The sequence below is a fragment of the Larus michahellis genome, chromosome Z, assembly GCF_964199755.1.
Source record: "Larus michahellis chromosome Z, bLarMic1.1, whole genome shotgun sequence".
NCBI classification, from domain to species: domain Eukaryota; kingdom Metazoa; phylum Chordata; class Aves; order Charadriiformes; family Laridae; genus Larus; species Larus michahellis.
This window is the reverse complement of record NC_133930.1, coordinates 13,137,412-13,154,760: the sequence shown is the minus strand read 5'-3', so window position 1 is coordinate 13,154,760 and position 17,349 is coordinate 13,137,412. Positions and strand designations below refer to the sequence as shown.

General features: G+C 46.3%; 1 protein-coding gene across 2 annotated transcripts in view; it reads left to right on the top strand.

The window, feature by feature from the left end:
• ADAMTS12 (ADAM metallopeptidase with thrombospondin type 1 motif 12) overlaps positions 1 to 4,602 on the top strand; it is a 167,624-nt gene extending 163,022 nt beyond the window's left edge. For both annotated transcript variants that reach the window (XM_074569924.1, XM_074569923.1), the window contains one exon: positions 1,573 to 4,602. In XM_074569924.1, the coding sequence (XP_074426025.1) occupies positions 1,573 to 1,808 (236 nt within the window). In that variant the 3' untranslated portion in view covers positions 1,809 to 4,602. The remainder of the gene's footprint in view (positions 1 to 1,572) is intronic.
• The last annotated feature ends 12,747 nt before the right edge of the window (positions 4,603 to 17,349 follow it).

The window sequence follows — 17,349 nt, the reverse complement described above, 5'->3', positions numbered from 1 at the left end:
TCTTGTGACTCAGGGTGTCCTGTACCTCTCTCCTTCAAGGCCCCAGGAGTCCAGTTGTGTAGATGTGGCAGGCAAAGTGGCAGGGAGGGAGGAAGCTTACTGAAGGCTGTCTGTAGTCTGTGTACTGTGATATCCAGCAGCTACCCTCAGGTAAGAGCACCAACAGCTCAGAGTCCCTCTGGAAGAGCCTTCAAAGGCCTTTGGGAGGAAGATTCTTCCCTCTTAGCAAGTCAGTAGTAAGGGTCCCATCTGGCAATGAGACGAGAGGTTGACTCCTGAGGGCAGTGCAGATCTGGCATACACTTGGGAGTGATCCATCATTCCTCCTGCTCTTCAAAGGTCTTTGGCACATGTATTGCCCGAGGGTTGAATTGGTCTGCTTATCTCTTGTCCCTCTCATGTTCAGAAAGACAGACTCAGATAAATATTACCTACGCAGATTAATAATAGTTCTTTCTGTGAAGAAAAGCTCAAGGTGCTAGTAAATTTAAGAATGCCCTCTTAGGTAGATCAGGGGTCCAGGCAACCCAATATTGTGTCTCCAGCAATGCAGTAGAAGATGCTAGTGAGGGAGAATGCGGGAGTTTAATCCTTTCGTTTGATTCATTTCTGTGGTATTCCTCCAGCATTCCCAACTGACATATTTGGACTACTAAGGCGTGCCTTTTAGTTTAAATTTATGGATCTTTTTCCATTAATATGTTGCATCACTTTTTGACCCTGCAATGCTGTCTGCTTCCACCCTCTCCTGTGGCAGCAAGTTCCAGAGTTTCACAGCCTGCTGTGAAAAGAAGTGCTTTTATCTGTTTTAAACTACCTTCATACTAGTTTCATTGAGTTTCCTTAATTCTGGTGCTGAGAGATTTGCTGAACAACAGCCTTGCATTCGCCTAATCCACCACCTTTGGTAAACCTTGACTCTCCCTCTAGCCATCTCTTCTCACAGCTGAGGACCCCCCATTTTGTCATATCTAACTAAATCTGACACATCTCAGTGTATTAAAGCTGCCACGGGCCTGTCAGCACAGTAATACACGCAGTTCCAGTCCCTGGCTTATTCTGGTGCTGCAGAAATTGAAGCGTAGTCAAGCTGAACACGTAGTTACACGTGCCTTGTACGTGCCCCTCTGCCTGCCCCGCGTGGCTCCGCAGCACGCCGCCGGCCCATTGCGCTTCTCTTAAAGAAGAATTCTATTACAAGAACGCAAAAATACCAGGCTTGCAAATCACTGTTGCTAGGCTTTCTCTGGCGGTTCTTAAAAGCAGACACATTAAAGTGAAAAACGCAGATCAGCTATGTCTGCTGCAGAAGCAAAGCCTCACTGCACAGTAATAAAAGACTGCTGTGCTTTCCAAGACAGAAGGTCATGTGAAGTTTAACAGGACCCGCTCGCTTAAAAGTCCTAAAATTTCAGTGGGATCAAGCTGACCCCATAATACAAAGGAAGAGAAAGCCATAATAAGTAAGAGACTTAACAGGCATGCCTGTCTGGCATAAAGCATTAAAATTCTAGAAATACAGATAATTTGTCAGCAAAATATAGCTCATTCTTCTCATCTTCTCCACCACAGGGCTACCCTGCGGCAAAGACCAGCTGTCGCCTCACTTCTGCCAGAGGCTGAAAGGCATCGGGAAGTGCACGCTGCCATCAATACAGACTCAGTGCTGCTTCACGTGTAGGCAGCCCCGAATTCGTAACAAAGCAAGATACTGGGATCAACGAGGCCTCAAACAACAAAATTACACTAAATCTAGAAGAAAATCACCTCAAAACCAAGAAAACAACAACCAAGCTGCTCAGCACTAGCTGGTTTTGATCTAGTTGCTTTGAGTAGGGCTTCTGTTTACAGGTTTTATGTTTCTTCTTTTTTTTTCCTGAACCACCCAACATAAATGAAAATCTGTGATCAAAACTGGGAAAACACATCCCTTAGGGTTATCAGTCCTAATTTACTCCTTCAAATTGTCTCTGTAATAGTCCAGAATTCATAACGTAATTTGCAATGTACCAGCAGCTAGTACTTATTAGGCGTGCATAGAGGCTAGAAACAAGCTTGCAAGTTTTTTTTTATTTTTTTAAATGGATGTTTTACTTGTTCTTTTTTCCATTTATTTTCCGAATGCCACTTGAAACAGCAGCACCGCTTACTCAAGAGTGCTGGGTGAAGGCGGCCGACGGGGCAGCAGACACAGACCTGTGCTGTGGGCCAGATCCCTCTATGCTCACTCACTTTTCTGTTCCTGGGAATCAAGGTGAAGTGGCAGTGTTTCTCTAAATTGTTTGCTCACTTCATAAATTTAAAAGCAGAGTTTTATCATAACTGATTGTGATACGTAGGCCAAATTGAAACATTGGGTTTTTCAAAAGAAAAAATGTTCCTTTAGTACTTGACTGAACCTCTAAAGGATACCTCAGCAATAGCCTGTCCTGGCCAGTTTTCTTCTGCTACAAATGTCTTGCTGTAACCTGAAAACCCCACCAAATATGGGATGTTAAGTTCCTGAATACATTTTAAGCAGCATTTCTTGGTACCATGAAAGCAAAGCTGTTTGCATCTACCATCTTAACAGATAGATTGTAATTCACACCTGTGTTGAGTGATAGAGCTATCATTTAATCCAGTATCTCCCAGTAGAGTGTAAGCCCACATCCACATGAGTACTCTGTCACCTCACTCACAGCAAACTTTTCCCCCAGTGCAAATCCTTGATCGTAGTGAAGGTGAGGGTGCCTGGGGCAGGAGCCTGAGACCCAGAGGGTCTGTGGAGCTCTGGGCTTCAGGCATTAGGAGAGCACTAGCCAAACAGCATATCTGTTTTGATATTTAAGAAAATGGCAGAAAAAAACTCTAGGTAGACTAGATTGGACCTTTTGAAGCAAAGCCGGGCATTTTCAAAAGAGCTGTACAGAGTCTGACATTTAGATTCCTTTGAAATTCAGTAGGATATGGACACCTAGGTTCTTCATGCTCTTTTGAAAATCTCAGATTTACTCCCTAGCTACTTGACAATTTGAGATTGTAATACAGGGAAATGTCACGTTTTATGCAGTGTAGAGTGAGACACATAGCCATGAATCCAAGTGTCACTATGGTTACAGAGCTGTGACTAGCAATAGCCCTATTTCTAGACAGACCTTTATGAAAGTTAATAGAAATATTTGGCCTGGCTATAACATATTAACCTAATGATGGCCACAAGTGTAATTGTCCTTTTTCATAGGTTTGTGACCTTTGGCTAAAGGCTCACTTCATCACTTGAAGTCTCTGGGAGTTCAGGCTATGCAGCATGGTAAGGTTAGATTTATTAACCTCTGTGGTGGTGATATAACCCCAGTTATAGGTGCTGATAAAACTTAAAATCCACTGTTAAAAATATGGTGCTACTATAACAGATGTGGGGGATGACTTACAATGGTGCATGTGCATGCATGTGTGTACATAGCATACATGCACATACTCTATAAATAATACGTGTATATGGTGTTGCTGGCCAATGCCAGACATAATGCTTTTTTAAGTTTTACAGCATGCTTATGAGATCCTTCAGAGGTCCTGAATGGCTACTGACCCTTGGAGCAATAGAAATCTGGGCAGTTCTTATTCCACTGGACACAAAAATATTAAATCATGTGAAGCAATGGAGGTGTCCCATCTGATTCAGGAAGCATTTTGTCAGGGCTTGGCCTCGGGCTGCATTGTCTAGAGCAGAGCCTGTACTGCTGCATCCAAGGCAGTTCTCCGGTGGCCAGACGCCCTGGCCTGGTGGACAATGCAGATGCTTCTGGTGCTCCCAGAAGCACCTTCTAGGATTTGGGCAGGACAAAGTTAGATTCACTTCAGAGTCAGACTCCTCTGTGCTCAGAGGTACCTGCAATGTTGTATCCACAGAGGTCAGCCCAAGTGGGCCATCACGTATGTCCGCTAATGAAAAAGGAGCTGACTGAGTGCATACGGGGCAGGTGGGAGGAAAAGTGCCTGGGACAGTTGTCCCTTCTGGTGCTCCTTATGGCTAGTGTGGAATAAAACCATTTCTGGCTTCATTGTTTTCTTCAGGGAGTTGTAATTTCATTTGAAATGGATAAAAGTGAATGAATTATATTATGGACATTAATCAAAATAATCTTTCTACCCAGGGAAGCACAGTCATCACTGTTGCTCAGCTTAAAACTTTAGGGAAAAGGCTGTGACCACAACATGAACTGTTTTAATTGAGCAGTGCCACTGCAGTATTTTACATAGGTTCCTACATCGCACTCATTAGCCTAATGTCTCCTCTCTGCTAATAATATGTGCAGTCATCTCTCCCGTCCATTTAGCAAGATTCCTTTCTTATGACATAACTATTTTTAAGTAAAGATGGATTTATGATCCTAACCCACATGGTTACTATTCTCAAAACTGAATAGAGTATTAAGCACAGAGGCACAATGTCATTATATTATCATATTAGCCTGAGACACATCAGCTTCAACAGGTTGCTCAGGAAAAAAAATGTGTATTTCGCACATTCACTGCTTGTTCTAACATTTCAAGGTTTAAAAAGCAAACTACAATAACATATTTTTTTCAAGCTTCAATAAATGGCATTGCTTATGTCTGATGTCTCTGGTATTTTATGTTTCCAGTGCAAGAAGATTCATAAGATGGAATTCCAAGGAAAAAAAAAAGCTTAAATAGTATCTTTTCTATTACAGGGGAATCCTCATCATTGAGTTATTTTGATGCTTGGTATTGCAACATAAAAGAGATCGTTAAAAAGGGTGAGGCAAAAAGTAGTAGTATAAAGCATGCTGCTAAGTAAAAATATACGTTAATAGACTTAGATATTTCCTATGAATTAGATGACATATTGCCACTTCTAGTCCCAGCAGATGCTCCTTAGCTCCTTGGCAGCAGATGTGTGCATGTCTACTGTGGGATATCTTTGTTTTCCTGAAGAGTTGTATACAATATGATCGTGCCCGCTCCTCCAGCCCCCCAGCCTCTGGAATCTTTTCAATACTCAAGTTTTGCAAGAACTGCTGATGCTGATGCCCAGAAACTTAACCACACTAACCCAGTTCCTTGAGGTGCCAGCCCAGGAGCGCAGGCATCGCAGTTAGGCATATATGCTTGGGTAGTGAGCACCATCAGTTTGCACTCACTGACCGAACTCCACCCGTGCATCCATCTGTGGGTTCAGCCTCGTAACACCCTACCTACGTTGCAGGAAGTTGCTCCTTCTCACTTCACAAAGCAAGTGTGGATCTCCAGCCCACATCCCTGCACAGGCACTCTAAGGGAGAGGAACAGAGTTGAAGCTCCCCCGACTTTGCAGGAACAGAGTTGAAGCTCCCCCGACTTTGCAAAGGCTCATTAGGCACTCCCTGGGTGACTTGCAGCACAGCATGCAGCCTGATGAGCAGTTTCTGCTGCGCTGTGCGGCATGGCTCACTGCGCTTTTTTGGCCTGGAGGTGGAGGTCTCTTCTCCCAAGCAACAAGAGATAGGACAAGAGGAAACGGCCTCAAGTTGTGCCAGGCGTGGTTTAGGATGGATATTAGCAAAAAATTTCTTCACTGAAAGGGTTATCAAACACTGGAACAGGCTGCCCAGGGAAGCGATGGCATCTCCATCCCTGGAGGTATTTAAAAGACAGGTAGGCGTGGTGCTGAGGGACATGGTTTAGTGGTGGTTTCAGCAGTGTTAGGTTAATGGTTGAACTTGATGATCTTAAAGGTCCCTTCAAAGCTAGACAATTCTTTGATTCTGTCATTCTAACATGGTCCTTGGCAGCTGTCCTCAGCTGGATTCAGTGATTCAATGGCCTTGGCTGGGGGCTGAGACATGATGTATCCCTTCTCCTTATATTGGCTGGAGAGCAGTACTTTTGAGGCTCATGAAGGCTAATCAGTCAAAGAGTTCTGCCCCAAAGCCTAGACTGTGAGAGGCCACAGTCTGACTTCCCTCCAGATACGAAAGGGAAGGGGTTGAACCCGGCTTCCTAATTAATAGACCAATATAGTGCTCAAGGCACTGAGCAAAGGACACGGTGTAAGAGTCAGCTCTTATTATGCCATAAAGGCAGAACAAAACCCTGAATTCCCGCTCGTTCAGCATGAAGTCTCAATAAATGAAAGAAAGGGTGAATCTTGGATTTTAAACCCTTCAGGGTTGTCTTGGATTTGCGTAAATACTATCTGCTAGCAAGAAGAGAACGTGCTGCATGTGTAGAGGCTGGGGGAAGCTGGAAGCAAGAAGAGGCTGCATCTGAGGTCAAGCCAGTTCCTTGCGAACGAGGAGTCCCAGGCAGGTGAAGGTCACCGTACGTGGGAGCGTTTCAAGGCAGTGCACGGCTTTGCTGCAGCAGTAACCCTTGGGATGTGAACAGCCGCCCGGGGCTGCTCTCTCCTAATGCCGCGTCTGTGGTCCTGCCTGCCGGACTGCCTGGGCAAAGGGCATGGCTGTTCACTGTAGCGCTGGTGTCAGGGGAGATTCCCACCGGGAATGCTGGCATGCTGGAGTGATGGAAAAACTAATGGGAAACCACCATAAGGAAAGCTCCAGTGTGAGGGAAGCCAATTAATGAACTAGCAGAGAGGGAACGCTGTATTACAAACCCATGAGGACTCTCTGTGAAAGGGAGTGTGGTGAATTTTCAAGTTCCCCGCCTGCTTATCTACGCAGATGGCAGCCATGGAGAGTCTGTTCTCTGTGTGTTCTGCATGTTATCTATTTCATACAATAGGTGAACTAATGAAGGTGGAGATTAAATTACCTCTTATCCAATGTGTTTCACTTGGAAGTGTATTATTCGGTTGTTTGGCTCTGGAAGTAAAAATACATTGTCATGTTATAATATACGGGAGCCTGAATCAGACTTGTAACAAGTGCTGGCTTACAAAATTACTGTCCTTTGCTGCAACGCCTGCTATCTGAAAGCTAACTGAATGGCATTTTTCTCCAGAGGAAAACTGCAAATTCGTTTCTACCCGTCCCTAGCCCCAGCCTTCACGGGACACAGCCCTGGCCCTGGCAGTCGAAGCAAGTCACTGGAATAACGAACGTGCTGAGATACCGGTGAGATTCTGGCCCCAGCTGTGCCAGGCCCTGACCCAGCAGCCATCGACCTCGATGAAAAGGGACTGACTTTACTCCTCCTGCCCGTCTGATGAGCTGTGAGCCCCGCTGGCCTTGGCTTCACAGCCACACAAAACTAAAGGTATTGCACCTGAGCTGAGGGGAGGCCGTGAGCATCCTCAGGGCCCAGGATGAAGCAGGATTTTGCTTACAGCAGACGTCCCCCCCTGTTCGCCAGGGCTCCCTGCCTGTGACCTGGAACCTGTCAGCCCCCCGTTGCTCCTGGGTCACTCCATTTCTCATCATGCCCGTCTTCCAAGTGTGTGTTTAGGCAAGGTGGCAGAGGGGATGTTGCAGCAGCCAGACCCTGCTAGAGCTAATGGGAGAAGAAATGGGTCTTGGTAATTATTGTAGTTACATGTTCGACTAACGTGATTTTGGCTGAAGCTTCCTGCTGGCTCATGCTCCCCTCCCGAAGGGACACGTGGTGGGATTGATGAGGGTACCCTCATTTATATGGGGACCCTACTGGGAGCAGGCAGGGTCGTAAAACCTGAGCAAAGATGCTGGGGCTTCTGGTCTGCTGTTCCTTTGCCTCTTCAACACCCACTCAGGCCCAGCTTCAGTCTGCTTGACCTGCAGTCACCCTCCAAATGGGAAATGTGTCTTTCACCCCTTGTAGGACTCACAGTATCCAAAAGAGTGGTGAGATGGGGAACACAAAACCATTGTCTGCCGAGCTCAACAAATCCCTTGAGCAAACCGTGTCTCTGGGTTCACTGGCTGCTGTTGTGACAAGCATGTAAGGAGGCAAGAAGTGTCCTGCCAAGACAAAGGAAGCTTTGCCTGGGGAGCTTTTATCCTGCTGCTGTGACTGCCGTGGCTGTGACCCTTATTGGGCCTGAAACTGCAGAAGGGTAATCAAGACTGGAGCTGAAAATTTCCATCCGCTACAGCCAGTCACCCTTGCCCTAGGCGCAGAATGAGTTTGTCTGCGTAAGTGTGAAGTTTTTGTTGAGCATCAACGGGGACAAGCTGTGCTAGAAAGTCGAGCTGCTGAGAAGTGGAGTATTGGGAGTGTTTGAAACATTTTGCACATTATGTCAGGGTCCATGAGAAATCATGACTGATGTCAAAAGTGATAATTTTGATATTTCTGAAGTGAAATGCTTCTGTTGGGGAACGTAGGTGGGTGCTGTTCACAGGACAGAAGCTGTATTGGCTGGTTCATCCGTCAGCTGCCACGTGCCTGGATTCAGGTACCTAGCTGCAGCGTGGTGTGAGTGCCTTAAGTGCAGGTTTCTGCTGGATGCCAGAGCTTTCCCTTTCCAGTCTTTCCGCTTGGCAGAGTTTTCCACTATAGAGTGACAATTTTGTCAGCACAGACAGTATAATGTGATATTTCAGGCCGTCAGCTGAGAGCAAGGAGCAGTCCCCTCTCCAGCACAGAGGGAAACATCTCAGTTTCATCTTGAACCTGGATGGTCTTTTTTTTTTTTTTTTTTTTAAATAAATGATCAGTCAGCTGAGAAAGAAACAGTTACTCAGAAAAGCTATTTTTCTAGTGGCCAGGCACATTGTGTTGGTTTTATACAGGAAATCTGCTGAGCACAAAGCCAAAAGTTGCTGGTTTCACCGAGTGTGTTTTACCAGCCAACGGCAAAGGCAAGTTGATGCTGAATTGGCTCAGGAAGCAATTACCAGCAGTCCCCAAACAGATTTATAGGGTTTGTCTGACCGACTCCCCTTGTTTCTGCACACAGAGGGCTGTCATGTGCTTGGGCCTGAAGACCTTTTGTAGGGGAAACAATAAAATAAGTCTCCGAGGAAAGAACACTGTGTGTGCTCTGCAGTAGCCCATGCCACCTCTCCCTCTCAGATGGGAGTTGCCTGCTGAGATGAAAGTACGCCGTGTATGGAGCACATAATCTACTGCAGATTAGAGCTACACCGGCACCGGATTTCTTTCTCCTCTTTCATTGTCTTTGTTTATTGGTTTCCTTTACATTTGGTGAATGACTGTAAATATTTACCCTAGGTTACTGAATTAAGTTTGCTGGTAAAAGAAGAGCGTTGCATCCTTGACAGTACTTGTTCTGACCAAAGGAAAAGTATATTCTTCATTTGAGCTATGTGGGGGTTGTGTCCCAGTGAAATCAAAACATCTTGTTTGCTCAGGAGTTGGGCTGCTAGGATGATGGAAACTCATGATTAACGTCATGTTTCATTACTACATGTTTTCAAGCTTTTTGCCTTTTGCTAGCTGCCGTTCTTGTACCTTCTGCTTCCCACCTCAGGACTGTGCTCTTTCAGTGCCAGGAATGGGTGCAGCCCCCATTAGAAGTCTGTTCCACAGAGAGGTGCTTGCAAACTTGGGTCAGATCACCTCTCTGCCTTCCCTTAAAGGAAATAAATGCACCGAGTTTCTCCAGTTGTTCCAAGGCATATGTCATGGACTTCATTTTTTTTCCTGTTCTGTTTTTGAACCCTTAAAAATTTCACTTTCCATGTGCAGACACATAAACTTGCTACAGTATTGCAAATCTGGCCTTGTCACTGCACGCAACGTTAGTATTTATTATTTATTTAGGGTCAAATTTTACTTATTGCATTAGGTTATAAACATAAATTCAGTTGCCATTACCATCCTGCTGTTTTCCAATATCATGAACTTCAGCATGCAACCCCCCTCTTCTGTGTGAACGCTCATCTTTGATTTTAGTTTTTCTTCCTTTATGAAAGCAGATCTTTAAATTCCACTGACTTTAGCAAGTGACCCAGTTCACCCTATCTAGCCAATCTATCTCCTTCATTTACTGTCTGGCCAATTTTTGTGTCATCTGCAAATATTCTCAGCACTGTTTTTCTGTTTTCTTCCAGATCACCAATAAAGACATTTAATGGCAGGAATATCCCTCTACAGGAATGAAAGTGCTTGGTTAATGTTTCCCTTGTGTATTATTTTTATGATGAATTCTGAATGTGCTTGTGTTTAACATAGTGGTAGCTTATACAATCAAAATATTTTATGGGGCGGAATGAATTTTTTCACAGGTATCTTTTGTTCAGTCCAGCCAAGCTTGTCGTCTGTTGGAAGGAAGCTATGTTAGGGTTGTAGCTTTTACTGGGTTGGTTCTTGTCAAACCAGCCTAATAAAAGCCACAACCCTAACCTTTGTCTTACTGAAGTTTCAACCTCAAGGCACGCTCAAAACATGCTCAACAGCAGCTTTGAAATGTCCTTGATCTCAGCTTTTGATTAGCATAACCGTTGAGACATCTTGGGGTCAGCTGGCCGGTTGCCGTCTTAAGCATCCAAAATGCGAAGAAAGCAAAACAGGAGACTTGTAGAGGAGATGCCTTGCATGACATGCTTCTCTGTTACCTCTTGACACTTCTAATTATGCATTTGAAATCATAGGAATTTTGAAAACTTAATCAGCTGCTCTTCCAACCAGCCACAGACCAGCACATGGGAACAGCAAGACTCCAGGAATTCGTTACGGCAGAGAAAAAACTCCATCTGGCTTCTCTTCACACTAGTGGCTGTTGTGCTGACTGTAAAGCTTCACCCGGGAGGTGTTCCTAGGGCACCCCCTGAAGCTGTCTGCCAGGAGCTTGCAGGCCCAGTGTTCACAGCTGGGTGAAGCCTGGCTGTGGAAGCAACTGAACTTTATGGAGTGAGGATGGTACCGACCTGTCCCCGGAGGTGACACACCATGTTTCTGTAGACCGTGTGCTGAGACACAGCAGAAAAAAGTCTCTTGCTTCTGATGTGTGGCAGCAGCAACAGGGACCAGCAGGGATTTCTGTGGGCTTGCTGCTTTTCTGGACCCAGGCAGGAGCACTGTCTCCTTGCAGAGCCCAGGCTGAGCAACACTTTAGCACATCTGAGGGTGTTATGATGCGGGAGATCCTGGTTTTGAAAGCCTTCCTGAGGCAATACTGCCATGTGCCTGAAGATTTGATCAGCAGGGGAGCCTGCTGTGGGAGATGCTGTGCTCCAGGCTCGTGTTGGAAAAGGTGCCGCCCAAGCCCAGGCTGCCACCTTGGTGCACACGGGTGTTAATCCAGAGCTTTCCTGCTCATCCACAGGGGCCATTGGTTGGCCATGGCTCATACAGAGTGAAACCAAATAGAGGAAGGAAGGAAGGCTGGCATGGGAGCTGGCTGTCCTTATCGCTGCCTTAATTGAGCAAATAATCCTAAAGATCTCTATAGCTGAAGCCAGGAACAGAGCTGCTTTTGATCTGAGGAGACTACTCTTGTTTTGCTCAGTGACAGCTTAGAAGGGAAAGTATATGTTTTATAAGCAGACCCAGCTACTGCTGGTTTGGAGGGGAAAGCAGGTGGCAACTTGGAGTGCCAGAAATTTGTGAGAGGAGGCAGGTGACCATGACCCTGTTACAAATCCAGGTGCCCCGGATTTCTCTGTGTAGTGCTGAGCTGTGGTCCCTCCGGATGGATCCCAAAAGCACAGCCATAGGTTTGGAGTCGGGCAAAACGCCCATGGACCACTCCAAAGCAGTGGTAATTATTGATGACTGGTAAAACGAAGTCAAAATGTGTGCAATTTTCTTAAGAGAAGGAATTTCGTTGTTGCAGAGAAGGACTTGCCACTTTCCCCTTGTGCTACCACTGTGTAAGCTTGTGAACAAGGAATAATTTGAATTGACAATTTTGTGAATGCTTATCTTCAATGATATGAGCTCACTGTCTATTTAGCCATCTTATAACTGAAAATGCCACCTTCTATATGAGATAATATCAGATATTATTTCAAATGTCAGCGGTTTCTAGCTTATAAAATAATAGCTGGACTCTGAATCTCTAGACAGTTCAGAACTGGAGCTGGTCAGCAGTTTTTTAATGGATAAAAAGAGACTTCACTAAAGATATTTTGTTCGACTGTGAGAAGCTCAGAATTCGTTTTTAAAACTGAAATATTTTAGAATAAATGACATATTATTAGAGAAAGTGATTTCTTTTTTTCCATGGTGAAAAAAAAAAAAGAAGAAGAATATTGCCATAGCTAACATCTTCCTTTCAAAGTAAAGTCTTGGCAAAGCTGTAGTTGTTAGTGGAAAGCTGACAAGCAATCAAAACCTTGACCTGTGTCTATTTGTTTGACCCTGTGTGCGCTCCTGGCAAGTACTGAGAAGTAACAACGTGTTTCTGAAATGATGCTGTTAACTCCGATGTCCTGTCTAATTTCCTTTCTGTGCCTACATTTCCCCCCCATAAAGATTGGAGGGATACTGCGTGGTAACTGATGAGCTGTGCTATCATTTATTATTGTTGTTCACTGTTAAATAGCCTTTATGTGCTATATGTTATATGGCACTGGGTGTTATTTATTAACATATGCAACTTCAAATCATGATTCATATGAAATTGCTATCTCTGTGATCTGTAAAGAGTCCTAAAATGATGCATTGAATAAAATTTCTACCTCAAATACCAAGTCGTGCAACTTTGAAGAGGCAGCTGAATGAAACTGAACAGCAATTCCTAAGATTTTCATCAGCAGAAGCTCGCCCTTTCCCCATTTTTCAAATGAGAAGCAAAACCATAATTGCTTTACAACGTATTTTTTCTTGAAATTCAGTCCATCTTCGCAAAAAAGGCTTTACAAAGCTTTGGATAATTTTGAATGAAGCTTCAGATGTTCAGCTAAGTATCCCTGGAATGAAATTTGCATGACTGTAATTTCCCAATTCGAAAACTGTTCTGATAACAGTGCAGGGTTTTTTTCTGACAAACATCTGTGTGTGCATCCTTTCACAATATCCCTGCCAGCCTTCACCTTCACTCTTCTAGCCACCTGCTACTTTCCATCACATCTGGAGCAATGTGAGTGATTTCTCCCTAATAAACTTCTTTCTTCATCTTTGTGGCCCTTCATGGGACTCTCTCCCGTATGTCCATGTCTCTTCCACTGGGCAGCCCAGCGCTGGACCCAGCACTCCAGATGTGTCTCACCATGCTGAGCAGAGGGGGTTGGGTCAGCCCCCTTGATCTGCTGGTGGTGCTCTGCCTAATGGAGCCCAGGATGCTGTGGACTGCCTTTGCCATGAGGGCACATTGCTGGCTCCTGTTCACCTTGTCCACCAGCATCCCCAGACAGCTTTCCACTCAACAGGCCCCCAGCCTGTACTGGTGCTGGGGGTTATCTGCCCCCAGGTGCAGGACTTTGCATCTCCCTTTGTTGAACTGCCTGGGGTTCCTGGCAGCCCGTTTCTCCAGCCCCAGTGAGGCCCCTCTGGATGGTGGCACAACCCTCTGGTGTATCAGCCACTCCTCCCAGTGCAAACCCTCTGAGCTTGCACTCTGCCCCGTCGTCGGGTCATTAATGAAGATGTTAAACAGTACTGGTACCATTGTCAGCCCCGGGGTACCCCACTAGTCACTGCCCTCCAGCTGGACTTCGTGCTGCTAATCACAACCCTTTTAGCCTGACAGTTCAGCCACTTTTCGGTCTACCTCATACCCATTTATCTAGTCTTCATCAACTTGTCAATAAGGATGTTACGGAAGTCAGTAGCAAAAGCCCTACTAAAGGTGAGATAGACAGCAGGTAGGTGAATTCAAAACACAGTTTTGCTTGACTGATGGGAGCCCAGCAGACTTTGCCAGACTTTGCCTGGGGCAGTTAAAGATGTACTGATGGTGACCACGGTTGCAACCCAAAGCAAAAAGGCTGTCAAAACCAAGTACAGGCTAGGAACACATTCAGCAAGCTAAGCCCTTTACAGAATGTGGGTAACTGAAACAAATAATTTCTTTTTAGAGGAAATTCAGTCCTCAGTCTTCTCACTCCGCATTTACAAAAGGGTAACTGAGACCCAAATGTTATTTGCAGCTGAGGTGGAGAAAACAAAACCAGCCTATCTTGCACTGAATTGTATCTGAGGATGATGACTATTGGGCTGCAGTTCTTTATTGAGATTTGTTTTTGTGAAATCCTTGTGCTGCTATGACAGCGGGTAGATCCTTGCCAAGGGCTGTGATGTTCCCTTCCCGCCCGGCGCCTCCCCGCCACCAGCTCTTCCCGCTTCCTGAGCAGCAATGGTTCTTGTCAAGTGTAAATGCCTTTGTTGTGATGCTACAGAAACCCAACAATAACAAAGAGCTGTGGAGATAAAAATCTTCCCACCTCCACCATAAAGACTGAAAACTATTGGAGGGAGGGAAAAAGTAAATTGCTAGCTGTCGGGCTTTTGATGCTTTTGCCTTTTCAAGTGTATAATAGAGATCTTCCTGCACACTCCAGAGCTGTGTAGCAACTCACCCAGCTTCTGAAGTTGCTCATACAGAACAGAGCAGAAAGGAGAAAAAGAGTCGCTGATAAATTACTGGGGAGAGGGATCAAGCTGTTGCGAGTAGCTTGGAGAGATCTCCCAGCCACCAAAGTTGGTGCCTAAACACTGTGCAGGGTTGTCTAGAGAAATAACCCCAAACTGGGCTGCAAAGCCTCAGCACACATTCATCTCCCTCTAGAATTACGCTTGATCATGATGTCTGATGAAAACTGCCTGCTTGGTGGGTGTACCAGGTCTGAAAGCCCTGCTGATCAGCCGTGGGGCAGAAGCAAACAGTGGGTTGGATTTTTTTGGTCTGGTTTTTTTTCTGGACTTGGTTATCTGTGATAGTTTATGAAGACTGTCGTATTCTGAAGAACTGAAGATGATAACTGTTTAAAGGCACTGGTGGTATTTTGAGCACTGCATCAATAATGGGCCTGAAATACCATAAGCCAAGGTAGAGCAGAGAAGGGCTTGATTGATTTTTTTCCTTCTGCAGCTTTTGAAGCAGCACCTCGCTGGGCTCCTAGGGCTCCTCTTGCCACTGGGGCAGCGTGGCCCTTGTGAGAGTGCTTTCCTGCAGACCCTGAGACAGAACCAGTACAGTCTGAAGGAACCCGTGGCGCAGAGCTGTACGCAGTGGGTGACACAGTCGGGACTGGGTGTCAAACACCTGGTCAGCAAGTGTCTGGAGGAGGCGAAGGCTTGATGCTGCTGTCAGCCTTAGCAGAGGTAACGTAGGGCCCCAGAGCTTTGCCGAATTGAGCCTCAAAGGGGTACTGTGAGTATCCAGAAATGCTGTGCGGCTGCTGGGCCAGGACAGCCCTTCAGGGCTTGGGGGAAAAGGCGTTTGAGATTTGAGGTGAAGGTGGTGCCACTGAGAACAGGGAGTCACTGTCTCGACCCACAAACCAAATGCCGCATGGACTCGCAGCGGGGCTTTTTACAGATGCAATGTAAACAGCGAGGTAAAAAGATAAAAACTTTTGACCATATCTCTTTTTTTTTTTCCCGTGGCTGATGGCGCAGTTCACTTACGGCTCTGATGTGAAAATCTGTGACAGTGAGTACTGGCAGCTGCTAAAAACGAGCAGCGCAAGAAACAGTGATCCCCTTGTGCCGTGCCTGTTTGGTGCGCACAGACCCCGCATGCGTACATACGCACACGTGCGTGGTCGCCCTTTCTCCTAACAAGCGCAATCCAATTAAAAATGCTGCTTGGCAAGGCAAAGAGGAGCAGCAGCGCGGGGTGGGGAGCAGAGCCCTGGTTTCCCGGGCTGAAGGTCCAATTCTTGCAGGCTTTAGCAGAATGACACAGGGCGAGTCGCTGCGGCGCTCTGCACTCCTGGTGCACCCTCTAATTAAATCGCCGGCTCCTCAGAGCAGAGGCTGCCTGTGCATGGCTTTGAACGACGAGGTTTTGATCTTGTTTGAGGTCCCTTGGCACTGCATTAATACTATTATATTAATCATGTTATGTGACTTGCTGCCACATCACCGGGACAGTTTTTAAGAGGAATGAGCCTGCGATGAAGGGGCAGAGCTGAAGATGGGAAGTTGAAATTTCTAGTCTGGATTTCTGTTGTCATTTTGAGCACAGCATTTGTTCCTTCGACTGGCATAAAGCCCTGGCTTGCACAGATTGGCCATCAGTGAACTATGATTTGTACAAATTCTCTTTGGATTGCCCCATTGCTGCTGTTACTTCTCTCTGACTGTGACACAGATAATCCATTTAAGCTCATGGTATCATGCTCGAAAAAAGGATGCATAAAAAAGGCGGTATCAATTACTGTTCAGAAGCAAATGGTGTTCTCCCAGGGGTTTGAAGCTGAGCATGAAGGCAAATCACATCCTGGGCTGCATCAAAAGCAGCGTGGCCAGCAGATCGAGAGGGGTGATTTTTCCCCCACTACTCTGCTCTCGTGAGACCCCACCTGCAGTGCTGCGTCCAGCTCTGGAGCCCTCAGACAAGAGTTGGAGCGGGTCCAGCAGAGGGCCACAAACATGATCAAAGGGCTGGAGCACCTCTGCTATGAGGACAGTCGGAGGGAGTTGGGGTTGTTCAGCCTGGAGAAGAGAAGGCTCCGGGGAGACCTTACAGCCCCTTCCAGTACCTGAAGGGGGCCTACAGGAGAGATGGGGAGGGGCTGTTTGCAAGGGCATGTAGCGATAGGACGAGGGGCAATGGTTTAAACTAGAGCAGGGTGGGTTTAGATTAGACATTAGGAAGAAGTTCTTTACAGTGAGGGTGGTGAGACACTGGCACAGGTTGCCCAGAGAGGTGGTGGAGGCCCCATCCCTGGAGACATTCAAGGCCAGCAAGGTCAGGCCTGCTTACTGCAGGGGGGTTGGACTAGGTGACCTTTAAAGGTCCCTTCCAACCCAACACATTCCATGATTCTATGATTCTATGAACAGGCTGCTGGGCTGCGGCAGGGAAGAGAGGGGAGCTGCAAAGACCCCACTTGGCAGCTCTTGGCACATATGAGAACAAGGATTTCACTGTCCCTCTTTGGAGTTGACACGTGCAGCTGAACTTCAAATCGCCATTTCCTTTGTCATCTGAGGTGGCATCTGAGCTAGCAGAGCGGGGACAGCAAATACCTGCCACCCCATGAGCCCTCACGCAGGCACCTGTGCTTTCCTAGCACCCCCTGACACAGCAAGCCCAGAAATACTTGTCTGAACAAGCATGATTGATTAGCTGTGGATGTACGGTAATTAAACCATGCTCATCACGTTGGCTGAGGCTGTAACTCCCTGCAGAGCACGGCTAGGCACGGCCGGGGGAGGCAGCTGGAGGACACCGCTGTCAGGAGGCAGCCCGAACGCGGCACCTTCAGCAGGGGGGTGGAGGGAAAAGAGAGTTTTGTCCTTGGAACCAGACAACAATTCCTGACATGTTATTTGGTAGCATAGCTGAGGCAGTTGTGCAGGAGGTTCTCCATTAGCCAGGGACTCCAGGTGAAGGCTGGAAGGGAA